Source organism: Dasypus novemcinctus, chromosome 1, assembly GCF_030445035.2.
Source record: "Dasypus novemcinctus isolate mDasNov1 chromosome 1, mDasNov1.1.hap2, whole genome shotgun sequence".
Classification (NCBI taxonomy): domain Eukaryota; kingdom Metazoa; phylum Chordata; class Mammalia; order Cingulata; family Dasypodidae; genus Dasypus; species Dasypus novemcinctus.
The window spans coordinates 94,567,366-94,591,160 of record NC_080673.1 but is presented as its reverse complement, the minus strand read 5'-3'; the positions used below and the strand labels follow the sequence as shown (position 1 = coordinate 94,591,160).

Here is a 23,795-nt window from a genome sequence, read left to right as displayed (position 1 = left end):
CCCTTGCTGTGGATATACAACAACCACCAAAATAAGTCTTGAGTCACTTTATTCACTAAATCAAAGCAATTTGTAGACATATGCTTCAAATCCAGTTGTCAGGAGCAGGAGGTGCATGACATTTCTCAGAAAAATAGACTTTAGTATGTCTGTCATGCTACTTTTGAGATTAGAATTAAATATATTTTTAAAATACAAAGGAATCCTTTTTGATTGTAAAGAAAATTTCTCTCGTGTCAGAAATACAGATGAGACACATTACTATACATACCAGTACAGGCAGGGAGGCAGCATGGTGCACACAGATAAAATTTCTATTTATTTTCTTCTTTAAAATACAGTAAACTTTACTAATATTTAATAGACAACTTGATGGTATTATGTATATTTGAATCCTGTTCAAAAATGTTTTACTGGTGAGCCTTTGTGATGACAAAGTTTGAAGATTTCCTGGAGTGGTAGCTTCTCCACAAGCAGTAGAGAAGATGATGAGGATTCAAATCCTGGTTCCAGGAAGCGGACTTGGCCCAGTGGTTAGGGCGTCCGTCTACCACATGGGAGGTCCACGGTTCAAACCCCGGGCCTCCTTGACCTGTGTGGAGCTGGCCCATGCACAGTGCTGATGCGCACAAGGAGTGCCATGCCACACAGGGGTGTCCCCCGTGTAGGGGAGCCCCACGCGCAAGGAGTGTGCCTTAGTAAAGGGAGCCATCCAGCACAAAAGAAAGTGCAGCCTGCCTAAGAATGGCGCTGCACACACGGAGAGCTGACACAACAAGATGGCGCAACAAAAAGAAACATAAATTCCTGGTGCCACTGATAAGGATAGAAGCGGTCACAGAAGAACACACAGTGAATGGACACAGAGAGCAGACAACTAGGGGTGGGGGGGGGAAGGGGAGAGAAATTAAAAAAAAAAAAAATCCTGATTCCATCATGTACCAATTATGTGACCAAGGCAAGTAACTTCATTTTTTTGTTTGTTTAAGTTTATCTGAGCATAGGGGAATATTTCCCACCTCATTGAGCTGTTATGAAAAAAGAACTGATAGGAGAAATAAAGCATGCTTATATTTAGCACATAGTAATCCCTCAATAATACTGACACCTGCAAATAAGAATATCCATTCGATGGCTTTATATATCCTAGTGAAGAGGATAAATATATGTAATTATAATCATGTTCCTCAAACACCTAGCTCCTTTCCACTAAAGACTTTTGCATTCAGCAGTTCCTTTTGTTTGGAATGGTTTTTTGTTTTGTCTTCTCATGACCAGCTTCTTCTTCTTGTGCAGATCTTAGACTATATATTAGCTGCTCAATGAGGCCTTCTCCACTAATCAAAACTATTCACCTAGTCAATTTCCATCCTATCCCTCTATTTTTAATGCTGTCCATTCACTTATCACTCTGATATATTTACTTGATTATTTAATTGTTTATTGTTGAATTCTCTTCACTAGAATGTAAGCATCTCCTTTGTTCACCACTTTGTCCCAGCAGCTTGACCAGGACCTGCCATATAATAAATGTTTAAGAAATACTTCCTAAATTAATGGACTGCTCTATAGAGATTTTAATGAAAGATTCAGAAAAGAAGGAAGATTCAAAATTCTAATTTAGGAGAAAAAATCAGTTCTTGCCTTTCCCTGCCCAACCCAGTAAATCTATGTATTAGTAGATTTAAGGCCCTGAACTGGTAGTTTCAACTAAGCCATGGTATTTCTAAAATTTTTTATATATGTAAAAAATTTTTTAAACTTTTTATTTTGAAATATGTTCAAACTTACAGGACAGTTACAAAAATAATATGCCCACACATACACAGAGCTCTGGCATAACATTATATCTCGCAAATGGCCAAATCCACCTATTTTAACTTTTTGCCATATTTGCTGTATCATTCTATCTCTTCAGCAGTTTATTAATAACCATCTATTTCTCAACCTATTTATCAATCTATTGTCTAAGTGTCCTTTCCTTTCAACCTGCAGAATTCTCTTTAGCATCTCTTGTAGCACAGGCTAGTGGTGAGGAGGTCCCTCCACTTTTATTTATCTGGGAATGTCTTACTCTCACTCTCATGAAAGATAGTTTGACCAGATATATAATTCTTGGGTGGCAGTTTTTTGCTTTTATAACTTTAAATATGTTATCGCATAGCCTTGTTGAGTCCATGGTTCCCTGTGAGAAATTGGCATATAATTTTATTCAGGCTCCCTTGTACATGATGTGTTGTTTCTCTCTTGCAGCTTTCATAATTCTCTATCTTTGGCATCCAATAGTCTAATTATAATATGCTGTGGCATGGGTCTATTTGGGTTTATCCTGTTTGGCATTCATTGAGCATCTTGGATGTGCATATTCGTGTCTTTCTTTAAATTTAGGATGTTTCAGCCATTATTTCCTCAAATATTTTCTTTGCCCCTTCTCCTGGGATTCCCATAATGCCTATATTGGTATTTTTGAGGTTGTCCCACAGGTTCCTCACACTCTGTTCAGTTTTCTTCATCCTTTCTTCTTTCTTTTACTCAGTCTGAATGATTTCAATTGTCTTATCTTCAAGTTCACTGATTCTTTCTTCTGCCATCTCCAATCTGGTATTGAACCTCTCTAGGGAATCTCTAGCACTTCTTTTTCATAATTTCCATCTCTCTACTGATATTGTCTTTGTGAATCTCTTGCTTTCCTGATAACCTTTAGTCCTTTGTCCATGTTTTTCTTTAACTCTTTGGGCATATTTAGGACCATTTTACAAGAGTATTTGGAATATCCCAGGTCTAGTCCTCACTAATTGTTTCAAGTGCATTCATTCATCTTCTCCTTTGCCTGGGCCATTCTTTCCTGGTTCTTTATGTGTTTTGTAACCATTTTGTTGCAGTCTGGACATTTTGATATTTAAATGTGTTATTACTGAAATTTAGACTCTATGGGCTCTGTTCCTTAAGCTTGTATCCAGCTAGTGTTATGAATGAGTTTTCCTTAAATGGTGGAGCTAATCAAAAAAAAAGGAACAAAAGAAACACCTTTCCCTGTCTTTGCATATTGACCCTGTGCAAGTGCACTCCTTCAGAGTTTATCCATGCAATGTGTCTTATGAGACTAGCTCCTGGTCCAAGCATAGGAACCTCCTTGATCCTTTCTGCACAGGCATCTAGTCTGGAGCAGGTGTCTAGTCTGGGGTATTGTGTGTGGCCTGGAAATTCTTCCCTTTTACACAGTTAAAAATGTCCTGTCTTCCCTAGGAGATATATTCCTCATGGTCCAGGCACTGCACTGTATGTCATCCAACCAGCAATCCCTTGCCCCAGGCAGCACAACTTGACTGTACTCCCACAACATTCTGTAGGGGAGTTCTCTACACTGCCTTCTACACACAGTACAGATTTTGGGATGGTGAATCCCTCAAGCCACAAGCAGACAGATAGGCCAGAAATAAGTGCCCTCAGCATGAGCATGAGAACCACTCTGCTTCCTCTGTGAAACCAGGGATCCACAATGGGAACGTTACCAGGCTGGTGAGAGGATAGGGAGGGGCCAGCCAGGGTGTCAATGAGATCCTACTGTTTTTAAAAAGCCTTTTTCTTGATTCAGAGCTCACCCTGTTATGACAGTATTTAACTGTTTTCTGGGCCCCTGAGGAAGATTTTTCTACCACTTCTTGCTCTAAGTTTCTGTGGGTGTCAGAGCCCTGAAGCATCTCACTCTGCCATCTTGAGGTGGGACAGATGGGGGAGGGCCTTAATATTGCAGATCTGACATCAGTTGTGCCTTAGGTTAAGCCTTGAATGCCTACATGCCCCCCATGTTGCTGCCTTTCTCTTCCTCACCCTTTGTAATTCTTCCTTTTCCTGAACTCTACTGGGCGGACCACTGCTGAAAACTACTGCTGCTAAATTAGGACTGTGTAGATATAAATATTTGCCCAGATTGGTTTCCTTTTGAATCTAATTTGGATCACTGTCCCCATCCCTGCCCATCACTGTAGTTATATACAGAGTTATATACACCTTATATACAGAGTATTTTCCTGTCCACCATCCCTTGCTGCTGAGAGCCTATCAAGCTTTACAGATAGACCCATGAAATCCATTAGCAGGGGTATGGAACAGTAGGACTCTGGGAATTCAAAACTGCCTTTGAAGTTTGTACAGGCCTTATATATTTCTAACTTGTAATGAGTATCACTGCCTTAGAATGTTAACACTTTGGTATAATAACCATCCTCTATTTTGGTTATTGTCATAGTATCCAGCACCATTCTGTGCCTAATAAATACTATCTGATAATGATAATCCTTTCAAGCTCAGTGGTAGGATATTCTGATGATCTATTGCTGCGTAGAAACTATTGCAAAGCTCACTGCCTTTAAACAGTTACTAATTTTATTCACATATTGACAAATCCAAGAGCAAGCATCTCAATAAATAGGAAGTGGAAGCTGCCAGAAATGGGCACAGGGTTATTTCTGTATTATATCAGTCAAGCAGTCATAGAGCTCATATTGAAGTGGAGAGAGGGAACATAGACCCCTCTATGAGAGTACTGTCAAAGAATCTAGGGGCTCTGTCACCACAGAGATTCACCATTTTCATTTTTTTTAATCAAAATGATACATAGTTTAAAAGGTCAAACAAGAAAACAGTAACCAGTGAGTCAAAAGACATAGTAGATATTAGCATGCTATGTACAAAAGATGTTCTTTTGTTAGCATTCACCATTTCAGGCTAGTAGAGTACCATTTAACCTAGTTATTCTGTAACACACCAAATTGAAAGCCAACTGAGCGTTCCTTGAGTGACCTCAAAAAGTCAATGAAACCGTTAAAATAAATACCTTAATACCTTATTGTTGTTAACTTAAGCCTCTGGAAAAATAGGGGGAAGAAATAGATACCTAAACAATTTACAAGAGCTATATTTTGTTCTAAAAGCATTTCAGTTTGGTTTTGTGTACAACTTGGAAGATATTGTGAACTTTGAAAAAAAAAAATACCAGAGTAAAGTAATATTTACTTTGTGTGGAATAAATAGTTTTTGAACAAAATGAAAATATATACATCCAATTAATTCTGGGTTCTGGTATTCTGAAGTCAAAATGTTTTATTCATCTTAAAGAAAAAATAGCAGGAATAAGAAGGCTTTAAAATTTCCATTATTCACTTATTGATTTCTATAAACAAAGCAGAAGTTTTAAATTTGATGAATGGGAGTAGATGTGGCTCAAGCATTTGATTGCCTGTTTCCCACATGGGAGGTCCTGGGTTCAGTCACCAGTGCCTTCTAAAAACAAAAAAAAAAACAAGGAACAAATGAAAAAGCCAACTCAGGGAAGCCAATGTGGCTCAGTGGTTGAGTGCCACCTTCCCATATATGAGGTCCTAGGGTTCAATGCCTGGCTCTGGTACCTAAAAAAAAAAAATTGATGAATAATGTGACAGTACTTTCTTCGGCATTGCCTCTTAAGCCAGCATCTTGCCCAAACATTTTTTAGTAAATGTTTGTTTAAAGATGCTCTAGAATTAGATATGGAAGGGTGATATTGCATGCTATTTTTAGCCAACACGTGCAGTACTGTAACATGAAAGATTTTTCCAATCTATTTTCATTTTTTTCCTCCTAGATAATCCAATTTTGCAACAAACTGATTGTTCAACCTCCCCCATGTCAATTTTCCTAAAATTAAAAAAATTAAATTGCTGCAGTCTCAAGATAGGTAAATAACCTCTTTCAGGAAAGGGTGGTGCCTAAAGGTCAATTCATTAAACAGAGTGACTTATGAGACCTTTAAATAATTTCTTCATGCTGTATTCCAAAAAATGCCAAAGTTCAAAACTTAAAATCATCCTTTTTAAAAATTTTTTGTTGGCATTTTGGGAATTTTATTTAGAGGAAAACTAAAATAAAAGGCATTTATGATCAATTCTGAAAAATTAAATTTTTTGCATAAGATGTAATTACTAGGGAAATTCTCATTTCCCAGCTAGAAAGCACCATGTTTCCTTGGACTCACACACAAAAAGGCACCAGTGCCAAAATGCTGAAGTCACAATTAATCAAAGCCATCTATTTAAGAAATAGCAGAGCATATTGGAAAGAAAACTGAACTTGAAGTAAGAAATCCTTATTGGTTTGTCTCAGCTTCACTAGTTAACCAGCAGCACTGGGAATCTGTGTTTCTTTTTGTTGTGTCATCTCTGCTGCATCAGCTCTCTGTTTGTGCTGCACCATTCTTGAGCAGGCTGCACTCTTTCACGCTGGGCGGCTCTCCTTATGGGGTGCACTCCTTGCGCATGGGGCTCCCCTATGCGGGGGATACCCCTGCGTGGCAGGGCACTCCTTGCGCGCATCAGCACTGCACTTGGGCCAGCTCCACACGGGTCAAGGAGGCCTGGGATTTGAACCCGGACCTCCCATGTGGTAGGCAGACGCCCTAACCACTGGGCCAAGTCTGCTTCCCTGAAAAATGTATTTATGAAGTCATAGTTCTCAATTTCTAGAAGAATAAATTAGCCTCTTCTAACATTTTTATTTTCCACTGAATTTTACTCCCTTTTCATTTAATAATTATGGAATGTTCTGGTACTGTATGACAAAGCTATCAGGATGAAAGTGCCAGCACGCTTTTGTTGATGTCATATACTGAACTATCTGACATGAATTGTAGTGAAGAGGTGTAAGAGGGGAGAAGGTATCAGATGATTCTTATCCAATGTTGCAAGAATATTGCCATTCTGAAGTCAATGTGGCTAAGAGGATTTGTGATGCTAGCCTGTAGCTGGCTTTAAAAAATGTAAAATTGAAAGATCTACTCTAAATTTTGAATATTTTCAAAAAGTTCTACCCATAATTTAAAACAAAGTAATACAAAGTGTAAGCTCTATGTTACTTCTTAGTTTCATGCATATACTCAAGAGTTTCCTTAGGAATCTCTTACTGCCTTTCTAACTCTTGAAGTCTGTTCAAAGAACTTTAAATGACTGCTTTCTATTCCTTCACAAAGTTTGCAGAAACTGTTTCATCCCTACTTAAAGCAATTTCATAGTCTCTTTTAATATATCAACAGATAGACATATTGTTGATATTTAACTTGTTTTCATACTTGCATACTGCCTTGCAATGCAGTTTGTCATAATGGCAGAGAAAATTAATTCATTAAACTTTTATTGAGCACCAGTTAAGTGCCTTTCACTGCTCTAATATTTTTTTCTGCTTAATTGGACCTATGTTTATGTAGTTTCAGGAAAGGTCATTTATATATATTTCAGGGCAGGGATACAAAAGCAATTTTAGCTAATAGTTCTTTTTTGAACTTTATTATAGTGAATCGTGCCTAGGTATCATTATTATAAAATTTTTCACTGCTTAACAATAATCTTCTATAATATGAAAGATTAGTTAGTTCTGGATGGCAACAAAAAGTATGAAAACTTTCCTTCTCTGTAAATATTATTATTATTATTATTATTATTATTATTATTATTTCTATAGTAATATGTGCTCTAAATTCAGCCTGGAGTGAGGAAAGGTGGTGGGGTTCTGAGGTTCTAATGCAAAGGAATAGGTTTTAAGCAGAGGGAACCAATTATATAAAGGCACAGACTCATAAAGCTTAATACATTCAAGGATCTATAAATTGTTCAGTGAGGCTAGAACATAGGGTATATATAAGGAAGTAGCAGAAGGTGAGCCTGGCAAAGTATTCAGGGTTCAGATTATCAAAGGCCTTGTTTTTTTGCCAAAAAGTCAAGATTTTATTCTTAGGGCATAGGGGAGTCTTTAAAGGTGTTTTAGCAAAAGTGATATTTTAATGGGTAGACTTGGAAGGGACTTTAGTGAAATGCTCAGTTAAGCATGTTCTGTGATAAGCTACAGCACAAAGAAACAGAACCCAAGGAACATAGCCTTTAAGGGCTTTACCAGGAGAAGAGAGCGAGAAGGAGTAGCCAATAAAGATTTCTTGATGTAGAATGAAGAATGATCCAATGAGTTCAAGTGATTCAATTTCATTTTATTAATTAAATCAACTGATGAAAATTAGCATCAATTGAGTTTGAATGAATAATCATATCTAATGTGAGGAAATACTCTATCCAGAATAAAAGTGATACAGGATAGCATTATGAAAGAACAGTCTTAGTATATAATAATGTCAAAACAACGGTGCTGTCTTTTCAAATATTCAAAAAACTATTTATTCTCCTTTCGCTTTAACTCTAAGCACTTTAATATTAAAGCATGGCCATGCTTTCTCTAGAGCAAAGAGAGGGAGAATAACTAGCAATGCCCTTTTCCATCTGTCCCTGCCTATATTTCGAGTCCTATCCTATGTTCTACTATTTCCCCAATTGATCTCTCATTTTCAAACCCAAGTGAGCTAATTGCAGTTTTCCCCTTAATGTGCCATACAGTTCTGTTCTTGGTATGCCTTTCCCTACCCAATTCTCTCTGGCAAGTTTTTCTTCCTTTTTAAAGACTCAGATAAAATGCCACAAGCCTCTGTGAAGCCCTCTCTGATATCTCAAGCAGTTAGTCCATTATCTACAGTGCACATAACTTAGCACATAATTAACACTTAACATGTTTCTTGTGATTATTTATATACACACAAAAACCTTCCACTGAGATACTCTCTTAGCTCCTAAAGAACAGGGGTTATGCTTTATTCATCTTTCTGGAGATGTGTCCTTAGCATATAGACAAGTACTGGGATATAGCAGGTGCCTTAATGACTGCTCCAGGCATGAAAAGCATAATAACCATGGGAAAGGAACATGGGCTTCACTGTCCTTTGTACTGTAAAGCATAATAAGCAGCCATTCACCACCTTGTTGGTTCTTAATGTTGTAATCAGGCTTCCTTTGAAAACGTTAAAATTTTAGGTTGTCACCTCCTCTCTCACATGCAAGTCTTATTAGTGCAACATTATCCGTTCAATTGTCTTATGCCTTCTCAAGAAGATACATTTATCTCTGTCAAACAAATATGCTTTTGCTCTCTTGTTTGCTTTCCAAACAAAAGGGTTTTTAAAAAAAATTTCTAAACAATTACTGTTAGCCATTTGTCACCATATTTCATTATATTTTTATAAACACACAATTTGGTTGGTGTGTTTTGTCACAAAGAAATGCTTTGAAAAACAAAACAACAAAAGATTCTTTAATAAAGAAATATGTGTTTCTAAGTACCTAACTGGTTTCCTTGTACAAGTGAGTTATAACATGCAAAGCAATTTATTGCTTCAGGCTAAGAAACAAAACATTAAGAACCTGATCTAAGGCATAAATTACTAGACTTAAGCACTTGTCCTGGCTGCACATATGCACGATTTCCATCAGTTTTTTGCCTTATTTGATGCTCTAGACAGACTAAAAAGGCTGGTGTATCAACTTGGCTCTTCCTTCACTTAAAAATTGGTCTCTGCACCCTTGTACTTTCTTTTGAGGTAATACAAACAACCTTGAAGTTGTCTAAATACTCTGAAGAAAAAGCAAGAAGACTCCATTGTTGGAGAATTATATCCAGACCAAAGTTCGTGTGTACTTTCTTTTTCCATGACGACACCTTAAGAATCATCCCTTTTAGTCAAGCTAAAAGTAGATTGCAATTTTATGCTTGTAAATGATATTTCAGGCACAAGGATACTGGATAAAAATAGAAAGTGGGATGATTTTTAAATTAGCAATATATCCTAAAATACTACTTTCTTACCTTGTTGAAGTTTTTGAGGTCCTGTTCATGTTTCTAGGAGCTTCATAATATTTATAAAACTAGAATGGAGAGGGGGAATGTTTCAATAGAGGCAGCTGTTCCAGAAAGCATATGGGCACCTTACTGCCATATTTTTAGCTCAATTTCTGTTAATATTATTTGTCACTTAATAGTACCTTTATTTAAACACAACCCTGAAAAGAACTTCTTTGCCTTCAACCTTCATTTCAGCATGGATTCTTTTTATGCAGAGATGCAGTCTTAGCAAAAAGAAAAACACACTTTCACCAACATTTGCTTTTGAAACAGACCTAAGAAAAAGAAAATTCTAAATTTTCTAATAGGAAATGTGGTACAGAACTTAATGTCAGATATTCCACTAAATAAATTTTCTTTTCCCTATATTTTTCTTCACTAGGAAAAGGTAATTCCTTTTGACTGTCCTTTATGAAAATCCTTCGGCTATGAATTATAAGAAATCCAGAAAGACAGAAATACCTGTGCTTATTGCCTGCCCCTGGGTGGCTCCAGCAGAATGCCCTACATGTGGCAGCAGCATTTGTGACTCTAGTTCTCCAAAGGGACTCAAAATTACTTTGAAAAGTTATTTTTTTGTCTTCTAACATCCTTCTCCCCCCTCTCTTTTTTGTTCTTAATCTTCCTCCCAATCAAAACTGCTTTGCTATCAAAAATTTAAGATGGATTAATGGATAGATAGAGGAAATTATGGATAGATGTAGGATAAGCCAAGGATAGAAAATTGGTGGTAGAATCTAGGTGGCATATGTAGAAGTGTTCACTGTGAGATTCTTTCAACTTTGCTGAATGTCTGAAAATTGTCTTAATAAAATGTTGGGAAACCTTATTGCCATAGAGACTGGGGAATGGCTATACACTGTTGGTGGGTATATAAACTGGTATCATCATTTGTATTGTATTGCTTTGAACAGATGCAGCTACCAGTGTGTATCAACATTTGATGTAAGCATATTCTTGGCTCCAACAATTCTACATCTAGTAATTTATTCCTTGAAAAAAAGAAGACAATTGTTCAAAGATAAATGCATGAAAATGTTCATTTTTTCCCATTTGTAGCAGGGACACTGGAAACAGCCTAAAGGTCTGTAATAAAAGATAGGTCAATAAATGAGGGTATAGCTAAGCAATGAAATACTATTTATTAGACAGGTCAGATTTATATGTATTGATTGTATATAACATATTTACGTGAAAATACAATTACAGAACATTTTATGTGTTGTGGAAATATATATAACAATATATACTATAAATAGCATGGTCTCATTTATGAGAAAATATATGATTATAAAGTCTGTAAAGTATATGTGAGTTGCTTGGGAGTGGTTATCCATGAAGACGGAATGAGAAGGGCTTTCACTTTCTCCGTGTTTAAGTTTTGTACAAGTATATTATTAGAGAAAAATGAGGATAGTTCTTTTAGAAGTTACATGAAACTGTCCTCACAAATGAAGTCACCAGACTATTGGCTTAAATGCCCTTTATGTTTGAATTGACATTAGACCATGCTAAATAATAGAGAATGCTTCCAAAGATTCAATTGTACAATGATGATCACATTATTGTTATTAATAACAAAAAAGGAAAAACCTAAATGTCTAATAATAGAGAATTGGTTAAGTATGATATAGATATAGTTAATAGACTACTATATAGCTGCTAAAACTTACAGAAATAAATGCACTGACATGGATATATATTCACAATATAATATGTTTTATATGCTGGCTAGAAAATTATGAGTTTATGGATATGGCTATTGCCTAGAAAAAATAGATATAAAAATATGATCTCTGAATTATGAGGTTATGGGTCTTTTTCTCACATATAGACCTTTATTCATCGATATTTTCTATTTTTTCCTACAATAAACATTTTTTCCAAAGTTTTTGAAAAGTTTAATAACATAAGAAAGAACAAAGGAGGGAAGCGGCTGTGGCTCAATCAGCTGGGCTCCCGTCTACCCTATGGGAGGCCCTGGGTTCGCTTCCGGGGCCTCCTTGTGAAGGCAGGCTTGCCCGCACGCAGCAGAGAGCCACCAGCCGGCAAGCACAATGGAGAGCTGACTCAGCAAGATGACGCAACAAAAAGGCAGACAAGTAAAGACACAGAAGAATGCATAGCCAATGGACACAGGGAGCAGACGGCAAGCAAGCCACAAGAGGAGGGGGGTATTAAAAATAAGAAGAAGAGGAAGAAAAGGGAAAGTAATTATTTTCCTATAAAAATGCAAAGGGAAACTTTAGTGTCTTTAGTAATGTTTGAACAAACCAAAAGAATTATATGAGTTTTCCTTTTATTTATATTACTTGAAGCCTGCTCTTACATTTTCTTTTTTTTTCCCATTAAAAAAATTTACTGACATATATCATTCATACATGAACATACATAAACAATAAGTATATAGTAAAAGTTGTGAACTTATAAAACAGACATGGCATATTATCATACAGGGCTCCCATGTATCAACCCACACCTTCAATTGTTGTGAAACATTTGTTACAAATTATGAAAGAGTATCACACTTATACTACTAAATATATTTGGTATATCCCCACCCCAATCCACCTGATCTTGTACAGAGAACACTTGAAATATGGTCAAAACAAATGATTTCATTCATTCTTCTGAAATTTGGTCTTGGCTGGTAGCTTTTGAAAGCAAAGTTAAGATCTTTTAATGCCACTAGGAAGGCATTTTGTACTTGGAAATGCCCTATCTTCACTCTGTAATTATATTAAATTTTTATGTCTCATGAGGAAAGGAAGCTTAAAGCAGAAAAGAAAAATCCAATTTCTCTCTAAAGCCAATAACCACTGACATTTTTTAGACAACGTGACACTTCTCTTCTGAGGCTTCCAAGTGCCCTAACGTAAGAATTAGTTGTTCAAGGTATCCCTGCTAAATAATAAAAATGTCTTTATTTTTTATAGATTCCTTTTTCTCCAAGGGGATAGAAGCAAAACTAAAATTAGATAATCTTTACATTAGGTCTCTAAGAAGGATAGAGGGAGGAGAATATTTACTGTTTCGTTTTGTTTTTTAATTCATCTAGCAAATAATTAACACTTTGTTTATGATTCTGAACTTAATGTTAGGCTTATTGTTTATATTCTTTAGAAGACATTTTTTCATAGGTTTTCTTTCAGGCTATTGAAAGAAAGGTTGGATAGGAATAAAATAATCACAAATAGAGTTCATCTCTGGACTCCAGTACTCTATCTAGTCCTCTCATATTCCATTATATGGACTTCATAATTTGTTCTTTCATAAATATGTATAAGTTCACCCCTTCTCTTATATGCTGATAGTCAGTTTTAAGTGTGTCTTCTCAGACTCTCACAAAACATCTTTCATTTTCTTCTTCTCTTATTTCCCAGGTAAAATGTCCAGTGATCGAGCATTGAGGAAACAGCAACAGTTAAACAACCTTGTTTATGTGGTGACAAATCAGGCCAAACCTGGTGACAGAATTGTGGATTTCTGCAGTGGTGGGGTATTATACCTCTCCTTTTTTTCTCTTTAGATTTCTAAGACTATGTGACTTTACAGTATTACATTCAAGGTCATGTTTTTATTTAACAAGATTGTTGTCTCAGAATGAGCTAAAGCTAAAGCTAAAGCTGTAGTGAGCAAAGTTAACTTGTTTCTTTCTCTGACTTTTCAGGGCCATGTTGGAATTGTGCTTGCTCACATGCTGCCATTATGCCAGGTAAGCTCTGAATAATACATAAAAGGAAAGTTTGGAGAACCATACAATTAAGTTAACCAAGTCTGACTTATCTCTGTTCTTTGAGTTTATAATCATTCACGCAGGTCAAATATGTGGCACAGGCTATTTTCTTTTTTCTTTGAAGTAAACCTCTAAGTTTCAGAATCTTAAGGAAAATGTGAAGGAGGATCACAATACAGTTTTCAATTTAAAAAAAAAAGGTTATCTTTGTGAATAATTTTCAAAAGACATGACTGTTCCATTGTTCAAATAATTACAATGAAACTAGTTTTCTTTTCAGCACAATTTTACACTGGAAATATGACTTTTGAAACTTGCTGAACATGTTTTTTTGGTGTCCTGATTTTTATTCATTGCATCAAAATTGTAATAACAATAACTTCTCTTTTTTTATGAAGTACTGGGCACTAGGGATTGAACCTGGGACCTTGTATATGGGAAGCCAGCACTAAACCACTGTACCACATCAGCTCCCCTGAATTGTTTTTTTCATTTGTTTCCTTGTTGTTGGTTTTTGTTTTTTCTAGGAGGCACTAGGAACTGAACCCAGGACTTCCCATGTGGGAAGCAGGCGCTCAACTACTTGAGCCACATCTGCTCCCCAACGACAGTTTTTTAAAGAAGAAAAAAATAACCTGCATCTACACACTGATTCATAAAATGCTTTTCCCCCCATCTTCTCATTATCATTGTCTGTGTAGCTATATATTGTTACAAATTCTAAAAATGCAAACACTGCTTTCCCTCAATATTGTGTCATAGATGTTTTTCCCTATTGCTAATAGTGTTACATATCATCATTTTTTAGAGAATACATAATATGTTTTTGAGTAAGTACACCATAATTCATTCAATTGTTGCCATTGTTTGTTAGAAGAATGTCCTGTTTTTTGCATCCTGCCATATTAAATCAATTCATCACAATGACCATCTTTTAACATAAAAATCTAGAATTTGATGCTATCTCATCTTTTTTTTTTTAATTCATATTCAACTCGGGCTGATTCTTTGCTTATGAGCTCCCTGGAAGGTTGGAACTAATAACAGTGAATACTTCCAGAAGGAAAAAACGTGGAACAACTCATAGGTTGGCCAGAATGTCATGTAACAGAATGATGAGGGTAGGGTTGGGGTGGTTGTTCTTTTCTTTGAGAATAAAGAGCAACAATAATAAGTACACTGGGAGAAACAGGCAGTTTCTGTTTTGTTATTAAGGAAAGCAACAATTTTATGATTCAAGTATGAGGAAGAGAGCTCAGAGAGTAGAACCATAGAGAAGTAGTCAGAAATGTAGGGTCTTTTTCTCTCTTTGTACTAGTTCTCCAGGAAGCTTAGGAGGCTTTGACACCAAATAGTACTCCTGATAGGTTTTTATACAAAAGGAGCCAGGTTTTTCCTAAGGTCAAGCAAAAGGACAAAATAAGGGTAGAACTAGAAATGACAGCAAAACTCTGCTCACTTCTCTATTCAAACCAATGTTCCTCCCCCTTCTTCTCTTCCTCTGTTACTGCGAAGGGCACTTAACTGGTTATTCTGCCTTCTGCCTTGAGCCCACTAATCCATACTATACATTACAGCCAACTGAACCTTCTTTTATCACACATGATCTGGCTCCTGTTTAACCTCTCCAGCTCATTTCCACCCTCCACGCCCTGCCTTCCCATCCCCATCATGGCCTCCATATATACTGTGCCCAGCTATACCAATATCTTAGTTCTTCCAACAAACCATGCTCTTTTCTTACCTTAAGCTTTCATATATGTTTTCCCTCTGCCTGAAATACTCCTCCATTTCCTCAGCTAATTGCTCTTCATTTTTCCAGGCCTCAGTTATTGTTACTTCCCCAGGAAAATTTTCTTTAATGCTTAAGTCTGAGGGCCCCCATTACCCACTGAATATTCTTCCTTATAATTCTCATCCGGTATTAAAACTGCCCATTTCACATGTATATATATCACCATACTAGGAGCTTCAAGAGTTCAAAGACCTTGTTCATTTTTGTACCCCATACTTCCTGGGGCAGGATAGAGGATCAGTATCATATTTTCTATATTATTAGAGATATGAAATACAGTAATAATGCTTTATCCTAATGTCTGAATTATATTACTGAAAATAACTATTGTTTCCTGGCTGCAATCTAGGTTATACTAATAGAAAACAAGGAATTATCATTAGTTCATGCTAAGAAGAGAAGTGAAAAACTAGGTTTAAGCAACATCTGGTTCATTCAAGCAAATATGGAGTATTTTACAGGAAATTTTAATATTGGGGTAAGTAATCAAGCAATTTCAATTACAGTTTCTTTAATTAGGTAAAAAAAGACATTGTATGCCTTAGAGTTAATAAAGGGCAGGATATTTTTATATTCTCTGCTAAGGAAAGAAATAAATAATTTTTGTTTTCTGACATTTCATTATTATATTAATATGATAGAGATACCATTGTTCTTCCACCAGACAAGAACTTTATTTTCTTCCCTGCAGAATCCCCATTGCCTAGAACTATATTTGGCAAATGTTTAAAAATAATTATTAATTGAATGAATAAATGAGTGAATGCTAGTGAAGATAACTTTCCTAGCTTTACTCTACACTTCTAGAAGACAGTGAAAGAAAAGAAAAACAAAGAAAATAAAAGAAAAATAATTTGTCTGTAACTTCTAAATATTAGTATTGCATTTAGATAATATTTTCTTTAACTAGGATTTCTTATCTGTATGTGTTTTTAGTTTTCAAGAAACAGAATATCAGTTATATTTTTAAGCCTTTCAGATCAAATTATTGTTGTCTGATATTCATAAAGAGGCCTAAAATATGTGATTCTGCCAGCTCATTTAAACCAGAACTTCGGAGCTCTATTGTGGAATTTGTTTCATTAAGGTGTTGTTACTATTGCTACTATTGCTTGTTTACATTTTTAGTAATATTTTATGACTTTTATAGGAATATATGCTCAATATAGAAAAAAACGTAATAATATAAAGAAGAAATCATATGTTCCTACTACTAAGAGTAAAATACTGTCAAAAACCTTTAGGTCTTTATGTATTTAAACATGCATTCATATACATATTTATACATATGTTAACATTGAAATCATACCACATAGATCCTGCTTTAACTGAAAATTGCCATAAATCTTTTCCCTATTCATTAATTATGTTTCTTTTCTTCCTGTTATAATGTAATTATTATTGTGGTTAACTATCTTGTACATCATTCTTTATTTTAATTTTGTGATTCCTTGGGGTAATATACTTAAAAGTTTAGTTAGGGGGTCACAAGCACCTTTTAAGGTTTTCAATACATTTGTCAAATCACTTTCCAGGATGGTTGTACTAATTTTTATTCCCAACTGTATGGGTTTGTCTAGGTTCAGAAGCTTAGAAGTTTTGTAGTACTTCTGATTTTTGTCCATTGAAGTTCATTTCTTAAATATTGACTACTGCTTATTTGTGGGTTTTATTGTTATTTTTTATAGTCTAAGAAAGTATGAAACTTGTTTCCTTTGTAGATGTGATCTATATCAGTTATCCCAAGCCAAGCCTCTCTACAAAGAGAAGTAAACTCGGAAAGGTAGACATCTGAGCCAGAAAATTCATATTATATATATTCCTGTAGGCAGCTTTAACTTTACCTAAATGTTGAGATAAGGTTAAAGCTTGTCCTTTAAGACAAACCAGTCAGTCAATCCTTATGGTACTAATATACCAGGCAGAATATTAAAGAAACAAGATATTGCAGCCCCTTTGCTCATCTCTCAAAACAAAGAATTCCCAGTCTGCAGCTATATGTCTGTTTGCTCGTCTGTGACTCAAAGGTGCAGAATCACTCTGGTTTATTCTTATAGCTTCCAAGGTCACAATTCACTAGCACCAACTAAATGCGTATGTGTCTTTTTGGAAGTGATATTTCCCCTATATTTAATAAGGGTTTTTAACATTTTTCTCCATAATTACCATTGTCAGGGAATATAGAAAATGAACTATAGTTACATAGGGAGTTAAACCAAGATTAGATTTCCTCTCAAGAAAATAATTTGCCTAGATGGTAATTGAGGTGTTGTCACTATTTAAATCAAACTAACAATGGCTCTATTTTTTTTTATTAAAGATTTATTTTTATTTATTTATTTCTCTCCCCTTCTCTCCCATCCCCTAACCCTCACCCCGGTTGTCTGTTTTCTGTGTCTATTTCCTGCGTCTTCTTTGTCCGCTTCTGTTGTTGTCAGCAGCACAGGAATCTGTGTTTCTTTTTGCCGGGTCATCTTGTTATGTCAGCTTTCCTTGTGGGCGGTGCCATTCTTAGGCAGGCTGCACTTTCTTTTGCGCTGGGCGGCTCTCCTTATGGGGTGCACTCCTTGCGCATGGGGCTCCCCTACGCAGGGACACCCCTGTGTGGCATGGCACTCCTTGCGCGCATCAGCACTGCGCATGGGCCAGCTGCATACGGGTCAAGGAGGCCCGGGATTTGAACCACGGACCTCCCATGTGGTAGACGAACGCCCTAACCACAGGGCCAAGTCTGCTTCCCATCTAACTCTTGTATTAAATAGATTCCAGTGAAAATATTGTGGCTAGAGAAGAAATCAAAATAACCAAGTGTTGGAAATATATTAAAACTGCACTAATCTATAATTTTGTGCTATTTCAAATGAGGGCTTGGTTGGCATTTATCTTCGCTTAGTAAATGCTTTTTTCTTTTATTATATTTCTTAAGATATAAAAATTAATGATATAAACAAGATTTTAAACAGAATTTTACACTCTTAGAGCCAGTTAACTTAGGAACTTTAAACAAATCATTTATATATAAATATATAAGAATTGAAATAATAATTGTTAGTCTTATCTCCTTCATTAATATAACAACTTTCACCATGTAAAAGTAAATAGCTTTATTAATTTTATTAACCTAGTTTGATTTGAAATAATCTCAAAGAGAACAAATCAAAATATTTTCATATCTTTCACAAAGGTCTTACAACATTCCCACCTATCATATCTCTCCCATATAACCAGAATCAATAAAGTAATACTGTGTCATTTTACAGTTTCTGGTTTACATTGCATTTATTTGAGAAATATATTTCTTTAGAAATACAATGTTTAATAAGCATATAAAAACATAGAAAGTCTCTAGCAATTAAATACATATCATTTGAACTGAAAATTCAATGCCCTTGAAATCTGCAAATATTTTTAAAATGCCTTCAAAACTTCAGTGAGTTGAACATACTCATAGAGGAACCTTAAAATTTTTCATTTACATGTTATTTGCAATGATTTAGTAAGGACATGAAAAACTAGTTATAATGGTAAACAAAGAAATAAAATTTTATAGCATAATGGATAAGAGCATAAATTTTAACATTGGGCAACCTTGTATTAAAATCCCAACTTGGCCTATTTCTAGTTATATGGCCTTGGACAATTTATTTAAACTTGTTATAGATTTTTCAACAATAAAATGAGTATAATACGATACCTGGCTCATAGGATTACTCTGATGCTGATATGTGAAGCATTAACTGGTTGCCTGGCACTTGGGAAGTACTGAAGAAATTGGACCTCTTATTCTGTACAATGTGATCTCAACCATGTAAAAACAAACTGTATTAAGAATGAGGGGAGGAATTTATATTGATATATATTTTTTAAGGGTGACTATCTCTATATAATGTGAGTAATAATTCTTATTTTTAGTATTTTCCAAATTTTCCAAATTTAGCATGTTATTATTTTGTATTTCTAAAGATAAAAATAAAGTCATGATAAATGAATAGATATGTTTAATATTTGTGTGTGTGTGTATAAGCCTTTTTTAGCCAAGAAAGCCTAAATTTAGGCCTAAGTATTACTAGAAAGTATGTAAAATAATTCTAAACATGTAAGATGTCATATCTTATTTCTTTCAAAATAAATATTTGATTATTATAGAAATAATCTTTTACTGACATACTCTTATTTTGATTATAACACTAATAGTTGTATAAATATCCTTTCAAAAATAAGAAATATACAAGAAGGTGGTTGTTTTTTTTCTCCCATGTTTCAATATATACTGCATGACCCTGAATTTAGTGTGGATGGATTGCTATACTCTTAAAGGGCAACTTACAAAAGATTGTTTGTAAAAGTGTGTTTTTTCAGAACTATTTTATAGGGCTATTTATTTAAAGGTCTATTATTGCCCTCTTGTCTAGTATAGGATACATAATCCTCATTATTGTGAAAATTTACTCTACATTAAATTTTTAAGACCTAATTTAAAATGTATATTGATACCCTCCTCTCAAATTACAGAAGACTTGTTCTCAACCAATATTACAAAAAGGACCATGACTATGGGAAGATGCACATCTGGCATTAAAAAACAAAAGATGTGTTAAGAGTAAACAACCTGCCCTATCTATTAGTTGGATAATTCCTGCAATTGCATAGAGTAATCTCAACCAGATAATAAGGTGTTAATCTGTAACAGAACTGATGAATATTTTCCATTTGGCAATATATCGAAATCTCAAATAGTTTTATTTTTAAGTTATCTGTATTTACTTTTTTCTATTTTACCTATAACATAATTTTTATTGATTGCTTATGATTTAACAGTGCTGAGTGTTTAATTATAAGCTCATTTCTAGTTATGTATGTTAGTGTACAATTAGAATAAGCAGATGTAATTACAGTATCTATTTCTTTGATGGGTAATTTATGTAATCCTTGTTTCAAAAGATAAGGAACTTGAGAAATTATATATTGTACAAACACAGTTTTTAAAAAGTCTTTAAGGCAAAATAGAGGACCTCTGGGGTAAAAGTGGTAGATTGTGGTATTTCAACTCTTCTCCCCAAGAAATATCAACTACCCTCCAAATGATGAGGAGAACAAGAAACAAAATCAAACTCCATCTTTGATGAAACTATGTTCAAGATTCTGTAATCTGAACCAGTATACATGAAGACAGAAAGCAAATTCAGGAAAAATGGTAAATTGTTTTGTAGAGAAAACATGGGAGCTGAGAATGGTAAGAGGGTTCTCAGAAAAAAGTCACTTTGCTCCTACAGATTTCCAGAATAGTACAGGAATTCAGGACACCAGAAACCTCAGAGGGTGGGGGCAAGGAGGGGCCAAAATCATATTTATTTTAAAATATTACTTAGAGACCCAGACCCACTCACATCTTGCTTATAGACAAGTAACTACTTCTTCCCCACTCCTGCAAGAGAAAGGAAGTTTATTTTGTGAAGAATCTGAATGAGGGAAGCTCCAAGTACAGGTATACCAGGTACAGCAGAGGGCAGGGGTAATATGCCTACTGAAAGCAAAAACTAAGTGAGAATTTGCATGCTGAATGATGCATATTCTCTTCACCGCATGCATACCCTTAGTGTCCCACAATTCCAGACCGTTAGAATCAAGGTTAGGGCGGCGGACTTGGCCCAGTGGTTAGGGTGTCCGTCTACCACATGGGAGGTCCGCGGTTCAAACCTCAGGCCTCCTTGACCCCTGTGGAGCTGGCCCACGCACAGTGCTGACAAACACAAGGAGTGCCATGCCACACAGGGAAAAAGGTACTCTGCAGAAACAGAACTATCCACAGAGAAGATAATTACAGGTAGTATAGTTGTAATAATTTTTTTTAAAAAGCCAGCTGACCACCTGATCATCCAATCACTAGGAAGCCCACCAGTCTTCAAGCCTCACCCTTCCATTCAGAACTTCCAATCAGCTTTTTAACATTCCCATCTTTAATATGAACTGACAGTTAAAGAACACCAAACATGAGAAACTAAAGCAACAAAGATGACAAACGATCTTATTCAGTGAGAGAATATATTGCACTGATGAAACAAGGATAGAATGAAAAGAGAAAGAGAAAAGAATAAGAGAATGTAACAGTTTGATATTTTTGATGAATTCTAAAAAAGAAAGATTGGATTTTCTTTGTAAACTGGTCTTTTCTTCTGGGCATATGAGATATTGGATTCAGAGGTTTACTTGATTACTTAAACTTGATTGTGTAAACCTCTTGTGTCACTGGGGCATTGAGTGTCTGCCCCTTGGTGAGTGGGGACTCACAGATAAAAGGTATGACAAAGGACAGACTTGAGGGTTTTTGATGTTGGAGTTTGATGCTGAAGCCTTAAGCTGGAGCTCCCAGAAGTAAGTTCACAGAGGAATAGAGAAGTAAACCCCAGGAAGAAAGGAACCTTGAACCTAGAGAGAAGCAAGACCTAGAAGGAAGGAACCCAGGAAGCCCGAACCCTTGCAGCCATCGGCAGCCATCTGGCTCCAACATGTGAAAATAGACTTCGGTGAGGGAAGTAACTTATGCTTTATGGCCTGGTGTCTTTAAGCTCCTACCCCAAATAAATACCCTTTCTAAAAACCAACCAATTTCTGGTATTTTGCATCAGCACCCCTTTGGCTGACTAATACAGAGAGCAAGAAAGAACTTTTTAAAAGTTAAAAATATATTAGCCAAAATAAAAAATAAATAGAAAATTCAAAAGATTAAATGAAGGACATCATCCCTCTTCCACCCTAAATAGAACAATAGCAAAAAGACAAATAGAAACTGGAAAGAAGCATTTGTGTTTGGGTTTTTTGGTTTTTGTTTCTGTGTTTAGAGACTCAGTCCAAGAATTCCCAATTACTCAGTAATAGGAGTACAAGAAAGAGAAAACATAAAATGGTGGGGAGGAAAGTTCTAAGAAATATAAGAAAATGTGCAAATCATGATTGAAAAAGCACTTGAAAAATGACCTAAATCAAAGCACATTGTTAACATTTCAGAATACCAAAAATTTGAAAAGTCCGTAAAAGTTTCCAGAGAGAGAGAAGAGAAGAAAAAAAAAATTAAATGCTATATAAAGAATTTGGAATTAAAATACCATCACATAACTCAGCAGCAACACGGAAGACTAGAAGACAGTGAAGCAGTGCCTTAAAAATTGTAAGGAAAAATTTCCACACAAGAATTCTATACCTAGTTAATCTATCAATCAAGTAAGAAAGTAAAATAAAGAAAGATTTTGAAGAAGTTTTGGACTACAGAGGGGTTCACCTATTGCATGGGAGGAACACTGGTGTGGGGTATTATTGATGGGGGACACATGGTTGGGAGGGAGTTCTCTAGGCCATGTATATAGGGTATATAAAAATGTTCAGATATTCATTGGGTATTTTCATAGTAGTTACAGTTACAAACTGAGGGAGTGCTGAGTTCCTAGCCAGGGGAACTCTGTCACATTCCTCAGTGGAACAGCAACAATTCCCCAAGTGCAAAGGCAAACCAGTGAAGAAAGATGGTCCAGTTATGACCCTTGATACTGGTGACTATGCTTATGGGCCTGTGTGCCTGAAATTTCAACTAGGCCTAGAGCTGCAGGGTGCCTAAGAGTTACCTCCTGAGAGGCTCCGCGTTGTTCAAATGTGTCCACTCTCTAAGCCAAACTCAGCATGTAAATGCATTACCTTCCCCCAAACATGGGACATGATTCCCAGGGATGAGCCTCCTTGGTGCTGAGGGATTACTACCATTCACTAACTGTGATGCAACTAGAAAAAGACCTTGAATAAAAGGGGGAAATGGTAAAGATGAATGAGTTTATATGGCTAAGAGTCTTCAGAAAAGAGTTGGGAGGTCATCAGAGGGGTTGCACTTATGCATGTCTCAGCAGGATACCAGAGACAGCCAAAGTAGATACAACCCCAGGTACTGGTGCTCCTGAGGGCTGTGGAGACTCACAGGTTCTACGGTCATGGCAGATGACTCTGGAGTTCAGTGCCTTGTCAGTGGGCCCTACTTTGTAAGTTGTGTTTCTGAGTGTGGTTGAGTTGGAGTCAGATGTGACCTTTCTACACATGCCTCTTCTGTCACTTTTACTGAACCTGTGGTTGGTACTGGGGTTGGTGTATAGTCAGGAGACTTGAATCTCTGGACTGGCTATGTGCCAGCTGGACCCTGAACCTCAGCAAAATTGCAACTCCTGCTCTCCAGTTCATTGGACTTACCCAGGTCAGCTGACAGGGAGGTGAAGACTGTCAGCCACCACACCAGGGAACCAAGAGTGCCTACAACTGCAAGCAGGAGAATCGTATCCATCAACCATGTGGAATCTAAGCCCATTTTGATTTAGAGGTGGAGAGGACATCATCATCCCAGGGTCCACAGGATGGAAAAATAAAATATGGATTAGAGTGGAATTACTGGTATTCTACTATAGAACTATTGTGACTAGCAATGGAAGAAATTGTAGCATTGATGTGGAGAAAGTGGCCACGGTAGTTGCTGAGGCAAGGAGA

The 23,795-nt window shown here is 35.9% G+C and overlaps 1 protein-coding gene across 5 annotated transcripts in view; it reads left to right on the top strand.

Annotated features, from left to right (window-relative positions):
• The window catches only part of GSTCD (glutathione S-transferase C-terminal domain containing), a 172,571-nt gene that overhangs the window by 128,890 nt on the left and 19,886 nt on the right, over window positions 1–23,795 (top strand). For all 5 annotated transcript variants that reach the window (XM_004476216.5, XM_004476215.3, XM_004476217.3 and 2 more), the window contains 3 exons: window positions 13,131–13,246; window positions 13,418–13,462; window positions 15,628–15,756. In XM_004476216.5, coding sequence (XP_004476273.1) covers window positions 13,131–13,246; window positions 13,418–13,462; window positions 15,628–15,756 — 290 coding nt within the window. The remainder of the gene's footprint in view (window positions 1–13,130; window positions 13,247–13,417; window positions 13,463–15,627; window positions 15,757–23,795) is intronic.